The following is a 7,661-nucleotide window of genomic DNA, read 5'->3' as shown; positions in this document are numbered from 1 at the left end:
AGGTAAATACACTTCAACTCAAATGAACATCTCTTCATTTTCAGTGAAACTTAGGAACGAAGACAAATTTTGATAAAAATGATTTATGTGTTCGTTAGTGATCCTGATAATAAAAGTGGATGGAACAACGAAGAACTTACTAAGAGTAACCTATAACATATACGGAATAAGTGATAATGAAATAGGTATTTAAGAAATTAGTGAAAAACTACTTTCATAAAAGTTTAAAATTAGTAGTGATAACATGATGACTGTCAATTATAAATAATTTATGTAACACAGAAAATTAACAGTGACACAATAAGATGAAACGACAAATATTTCAAAAAGCTAACAGTTACGTGAGGGAAAAGACTGTATCTAAGCTTCCTCTATTCCTTCGATATCAGAATCGTTCTCATCATCGACTGTTGCATCTTGATATTGTTGATATTCACTTACCAAATCATTCATATTTGATTCAGCCTCAGTAAATTCCATCTCATCCATACCTTCACTTGTATACCAATGTAAAAACGCTTTACGACGGAACATGGCACTGAACTGTTCACAAATCCGTTTAAATAGCACTTGCATTGCAGTACTATTACCAATAAAAGTCACTGACATCTTCAAACCACGAGGAGGAATATCACATACTGCAGTCTTCACATTATTCGGAATCCACTCGACAAAGTAACTCGAATTCTTATTCTGCACATTCAACATCTGCTCATCCACCTCCTTCATTGACATACGACCACGGAAGATCGCGGCCACTGTCAAATAACGACCATGACGAGGATCACAGGCAGCCATCATATTCTTCGCATCGAACATTTGTTGTGTCAGTTCAGGCACAGTTAATGAGCGATACTGTTGACTGCCACGACTTGTCAATGGAGCGAATCCTGGCATGAAGAAATGCAGTCGAGGGAATGGGACCATATTCACTGCCAGTTTCCGTAGATCAGCATTCAGTTGTCCAGGGAATCTGAGACAGGTGGTCACTCCAGACATGGTTGCACTGACCAAGTGATTTAGATCTCCATAAGTGGGGTTAGTTAACTTGAGTGTTCTGAAGCATATGTCATAGAGTGCTTCGTTGTCGATGCAGAAAGTTTCATCAGTGTTCTCAACAAGTTGATGTACAGAGAGCGTAGCATTGTATGGCTCGACTACAGTGTCAGACACCTGAATAAAATACAGATGCAAATTGCGGGTTTCATATTCTGTATCATTTATTGATAGAAAGAAAATGAGAATTGTTTCAATATTTTAGTTTCTAAAGCATTCACACGAATCAATGTTGTAACTCAAAGTTGTCAAAAGGCAAATATTACTTAGAGAGAAGTCAGATCTTCTTGACAACCTTTTTTAGACTGTAAGCATGTGTGAAATCTGTTTTAACGATAAACAGTTATTGACTGAGTTTAAATCCAATATCTGGTCGCCTGTAATCACGGTATTTTACGCCAGTACTCCTATTATCTTATTCTTCCCTTCTCTGTTGTGGTAAGCAGTGGATTTAAATAGCTATGTACACTGTGTCGGACATTATACAAGAATAGAAAAATAGTATTAGTCAGTAAGGTACAGATTAACATTCCACACACTCTCATGTACTCAGAATCATGAATTGAAATCGATCAAAATGTGATAATCATCAAATCTTAATTCTGAGACCAAAGATGTTCATTAAAAAGTAATCTTAAAATAGTAGGAAATTGGAATTTATTAATGTTCATTGTAAAGAGTGAGAAATACTGTATTCATATATATTTATTAATGTAGATTACTTAATTTTAATTAAGTTAAATGCTACTGTTGTATTCTGAGACTCAACAGCTTTGTCTTTCTATACTTACATTCTGCCTTGAAAATTTCATAGTTCAATTACATGTACAATGATCTACGTACATATGCTGCATAATGATCTTTTTGAAGACTAAGTCTCTCAGAAGGATTGTTTTGTTGTATGTGCATGCTGTCACACGAATATCTGTTCAATTTCATGATCGAAAAAATTATCACAACAGTTATCTACTTTTCATTCTTTAGCAATTCCACACTATCCTCCAAAAAACTGAGTTTATTATTTATATTTCTCTACATCAACTTTTGAACTAATATGAGAATTATTAGTCAACCAAAGTCCCAACAGTCCTGAAGGGAGTAACCATAGTTGTCTATTAATTAGATAGTAATAGTGCTAACAGTCTAAATATGCTCTCTTATTAAGGATTAGGGATGAACACAAAGAAAACTAGAAGATTTACGGATGCCATTACACGTAAAATGAATCAAGGCGTAGCTTTTGCGCGTTCATTCACTTTAATTCATAATCATATTTAATCGTGCGATGTCGTAAAATCTAAAAAAAATTTGATGTTTAGTAAAAAATGTCTCTGATTAGTATTAGTAAATGTAACTAGATTACAACCGGTCTTGTACTCTCAAGCTACAAAATATCATCTTTTTTTATGGATCGTGGATGCGCACTGCTGAAGAGTCCCATAATAGGACGAAATGGCCGTCCAGTGCTTCCAGGTTTTCTATGGTGGTCTAGCTTCAATTGACTCATGATTTCAACGATGAAAATATTGAAATATCCACAAACACCCCTTCTGATCTACAAAATATCAGTCCGCTTCTTACATAAGCTTATCTGGAACACCAGATTGCCAGAATACTGGGATGAGTATAGAGGGGCCTTCTTAATTTGCGAGAATGCCCAGAAAACGTCCTGTAGTCGATAATTCGAGCAAGTTTAGTATCCATAGTTCAGAACTCAACTTAATTAAAACTAGTGAGGCATTGAGGAAAACTACATTCTGTCTTCTGTGGTCTTAAAAACACGTTAATATTTCCAATTTTGATACATGGGCTGTGATTTGAAGATTATTGAACCAACCTTTCACTTGATAATTAAGTTCTGTAGTTAAACTGATATTCCAGGAGTCAGTACTCAGTACTCAATCCTACTATAAATTTCATAATTTATGAATGCCTCAGTCTGATCATTAAACTTATTTTTTTTTAAATCAAATGGCTATGAGCCATTTTCTATCCTTCGTGTATGCATGAGAACTACTAAATATTGGAAGGCCAATTAGGGGAAATTTAAGAAAACTCAGGTCACACATAACCATTCAGAAGAAAATTTTGAAGTGTAGATATATTTCTTAATATTTTCCTTCCATTTACATTTTTCAAAAGATAAAATGTTACTGATGTAAATATTGGACGGAGTAAATCAAGAATAAAATATGTCTAAAACGTTTTGTCTCACCTTGGGAGAGGGAACAACTGAAAAGGTGTTCATTATTCGATCAGGATACTCTTCACGAATTTTAGAAATCAACAGTGTTCCCAAACCTGAACCAGTTCCACCACCAAGTGAATGAGTCAATTGAAAACCTTGAAGAGAATCCGTGTTCTCTGCCTCCTTACGCATCACATCTAATACTGAATCCACAAGTTCAGCACCTTCAGTATAATGACCTTTAGCCCAGTTGTTTCCTGCACCACTTTGTCCGAATACAAAGTTATCTGGACGGAATAATTTTCCGAATGGACCTGTACGAACACTATCCATTGTTCCTGGTTCCAAGTCTACTAATATTGCACGCGGAACATATTTTTGGGAAGATGACTCATTGTAGTACACTGTAATTCGTTCCAGCTGTAAGTTAGATTCACCTGTATAATTTCCCATTGGATCGATTCCATGTTCATCAGAAATCACTTCCCAAAACTAGAAAAGTACGCAATTGGGATACTCGACGATTAAAAATGATAGTATAAATAGTTGAGTTTTCCAGTAGTCTTTATCGTTAACTTACTGAGAACTGCTTCAAATCAATGAATTCAGTGAAATAGTTGGGTTAGAAGATGAATACTTATAAAATTAACTACTCAATAATAATCGTGAAGAAAAGTGGTTCATGTTTCAGGATAAGAGAAAGCTAGTTTCTCTCAACTTGTGGCTAAATCCTGATGATGAATTTCTAAAAGTGAGAGACAGAAGTACACTTTTTCTGTCAACTGTTTGTACTCACTTAAAAATCACATCATATTTACTAAAAACTTATTGTGCATGTTCTCATTATCATTTGAAGCCATCAATAAATGACACAGTAGTCCACCGGAAATCCAGGTTCTTATTTTGGTTTCTAACTCTATCCGGTTAGAAGTATTTTGAGAAATCATTTTGCCACTGTCACTGGAGAGATCGCATGCAACATTAGAAGTTAAAGCTTTCTATGTAAAATTATGAGTGGACTATTCCAAACTTTGTCAAAATTTTACTTGTTTGCGTTAGGAAAACAACTTACTAGTTTGGCATTTCTTATCTTCAGATAGCCAAATCGCAAATTGTGTCCTTAAGATATTCAAACGCCTTTAATGTATACGTTATTTATTTATTAAATTGAATAAAATGATTATTTCCATGATATTCATGTTGAGTGAAGCACCATTCTGTTCCAACTATACAAATGAATAAATCACGTCAGCTACTTTCTTTCAACCAGTTTAATTTATTACAAAATGAATGAAGCCCTTATTCTTGTGGTGATAGTTGAATTGAGTTTAAGTGTTCTCAATTTCTAAATCATGAGCAGTTTTACACTGACTTAAAATTGTATTCAGAGTAGACAGTTACTACGATCAATGTATACAGTCACATAAGCTCATTGACCGCCTTATCATAGGTAAAATATTACTTGATGTGAAAAATCTAATAAATGAAGTTTGATTATCATGAAATACAATGACTTCTCGTGCACACCCATGCTTTATTGTGAACATATTATTAAGGTGTAAAGGAACGATTCAGTCACTTTGCATTTCATACACATTAATCTCAACATCTGGGTAGGATTACAAGTCATAATATAACAAATGTACTGTGGTATAGTACTTAACTTCATTCGTGATTACGGGCTTACACTATTTTTTCCTATGCTTGTGGTCAAATGAAATAAATGATTTATTAATCTTATCAAAAGCAGTTAACCTGGAGAAAAATAATGTCTCAAAGCTATATAACTCTTCATCTGAACCAAACGAAACACAAACAATTACGTGTAACATAAATTATTAGAAAGCATTTGAAGTCATATTGTAACACTTAAATTATGCATTTGTCTCGTTTGTCAAACACATTTCAAGTGTATTTTTAATGTCAGAAAGTTAAGGTCATTTGGCTATATTTCACTGGCTTCGTGCAACGTATAGTACTTACAAATGCTATTCACTAATATGAGTAGTTGAAAATCACCCACAGCATTTTCTAACGATTATTATTTCGATTAAAGTCATTTTAAACATTTAAAGATCAGTTCACTGTAAGAATTACGTGACTGACTTCAGTGATAACGGTTTCTTGATTCCAGAGGTAAAACAGTGAAAAGTTTGTATTCCAGTTGTGCTAAGAATTCATAAACATAAATCAAAACAGTTATCAATCAGGCTACTATTATTTACCGTTTGTCTTTTAAAATATAACCATGTTTTATTACACAAACCCTAACGTACTGTAGCCTACGGGTTTCATTGATTCCTGACAAATTGTAAACTCCACTTTGTTCCTTTTAATAAGTGAGTTCAATCTCCCCTCTCTCTGGAAGAATTGAATTTTCTCCGATACATTTGTTGCATACACATCAAAATCCCTGTGCACATGAACACTTTATCTAACCATAGTTATATTTCAGGAGAAAATTCATTTACCTAATGCAAAAATGATGGTAAATGTATTCGGAGAAAGTAGAATATGTGCTAGCCAATTGTGTCATAGAAGAGAATCTACTCAACAACGAAAATTTTCTCATTTGAGCAATCGTTTTATTGTTTGTAGCTACGCATATCTGTTTACAAATAGTATAGGACGGTGGAAGTTGCTACTTTCCACTCCATCACTGAAAAGATATTTAAATACTATACAAGAATTGTCATTTGTAGAAACAAAGAAGCTCTATTTGACAACTTATGATAGGATAAAAAATGAAGAATGTGATTAACAGTGTTCAGTATTTTTACTGAGATGAAAAAAGAATAGAGTAGAGTTTTCCAGTAGATCTTTTTGAAGTTATCACTAAAATTCATACGAAACAATCAACATTTCAATAAGCACATTGTTATCTTCTATGCTAGTTATGTGAGAGCGAAACAAGAACAAGACATTTTTAAATAGCTACTGATTAACTCGAAAGACTTCTTAAAAGTCTCATTCCAGGGAATGAGATCTGATATTCATTTATCATTTAAGCACTGTCTCAATTTACCATGGTAAATATCTCAAATGAAGCAGATCTAAAGTATCTCATTGTACGTGAAAAGTAATAGAAACAAACTAAACAGCTTCAGCTTAGGTTTACTAGGTAGTAATTTGTCCGACAAAAGATAAGCTAATAATGTCTAAAGTGACAAATTCAAGAGTTATTTGGCTTACAGAAAAGTAAAATTTATCCCAAATACATTCTAATGAACTTATGCATAAAAAGTAACCAGTGTTGTATCATTGAATTTCTGTGTGCTATCAAATTAAAGTTTCATAACATTCGAGTATAAGCACTGCACCGATTTTGCTATCCCTGAACTGAAGAATAAATGTTGTTAGGAACTGTGAAACCACTTTGATCCTTCGTCAGTTAATCTGGAATGTCATTTCAAAAAATTGTAAATACCACTCTTTATTTTTCAAGATCAACGTTCTCTAACTTGATAGTTAGATTTGGCAAGTTAAGAAAACAATATAAAGGCTAAGAATACATCTCCTTGTTAATCCCTGCTGAAGAGGTCTTAATATGGTGGTCAAACCGGATTGTCATGTTGAATCATTTCAATGAACATTGAAGACTAAAGAATAACAACACTTACAATAGAACAACAGATTTGTTCAAATTATACATGAAAGGTAAGATAAATAATTTGACATGTGAGGGAGAAAATGTGTTAAAAACAGAAACTTCCATGTGATACTCTACATGATAAGGCAGTCATTTAAATCAAAACTATGTACTCACTTTTGATCCAATTTGATTACCACATTGTCCAACTTGTATATGTACTATTTCACGCATCTTTAATAGAACAATTTTAGTTTGTTGAGATAGAAATTTACATATGGATTTCATCACTTAAATAGTTTGGTTTCACTTCCTCTTCATCATTAATTGGTTACTGATTTTTTTAATGTGTAAGAAATTAATTATTGGTTACTGAAAACAAAAGAAAATATCAACACTGTAAATGGGTATCATCTAATTTACTTTAAAGATAATGCTTTTATTATCACAGTTACACATGCTCACATGAGTAGCTACTTTCATGAAGTAATGAACTACAATCTAAAAGGCATTGGTATACTTTAAAAGGTTGGAAGGATGGTCATCCTTGTTTATTTATAAAACTTTCATTTCATTCTAATAAGAAACATCTGTTCAGATGTCTTCGTTTATTTCATGCACACCCGCAAATTTGTACACGTACCATACACATATTTATTAAGATTCCTATTACATTTCCGATAATTAGACCAAATAATGCGTTACAAAATTTTCACTCCTAACTTTTCTCAGCACTCTAGATATCTTATGTTCAAGTATCTTTATTATCGTTTGTACAGGTTAAAGAAAAAGGGTGAAAAACATAATAGGACAAAGGTGACCATGGTT

At 33.1% G+C, this 7,661-nt stretch overlaps 1 protein-coding gene across 1 annotated transcript; it reads right to left on the bottom strand.

The window, feature by feature from the left end:
* Nucleotides 1-360: 360 nt before the first annotated feature.
* On the bottom strand, nucleotides 361-7,121 carry Smp_079970 (putative tubulin beta chain; the record flags this gene model as incomplete). Its single annotated transcript, XM_018789083.1, has 3 exons — nucleotides 361-1,173; nucleotides 3,272-3,736; nucleotides 7,011-7,121. 3 exons carry the CDS (start codon nucleotides 7,119-7,121, stop codon nucleotides 361-363), a joined length of 1,389 nt encoding a protein of 462 aa, XP_018654562.1.
* Between the last annotated feature and the right edge of the window lie 540 nt (nucleotides 7,122-7,661).

Source organism: Schistosoma mansoni, chromosome W (genome assembly GCF_000237925.1).
Source record: "Schistosoma mansoni strain Puerto Rico chromosome W, complete genome".
Classification (NCBI taxonomy): Eukaryota; Metazoa; Platyhelminthes; class Trematoda; order Strigeidida; family Schistosomatidae; genus Schistosoma; species Schistosoma mansoni.
The sequence above is the reverse complement of the archived record's forward strand: the minus strand, read 5'-3'. Positions and strand labels throughout refer to the sequence as shown.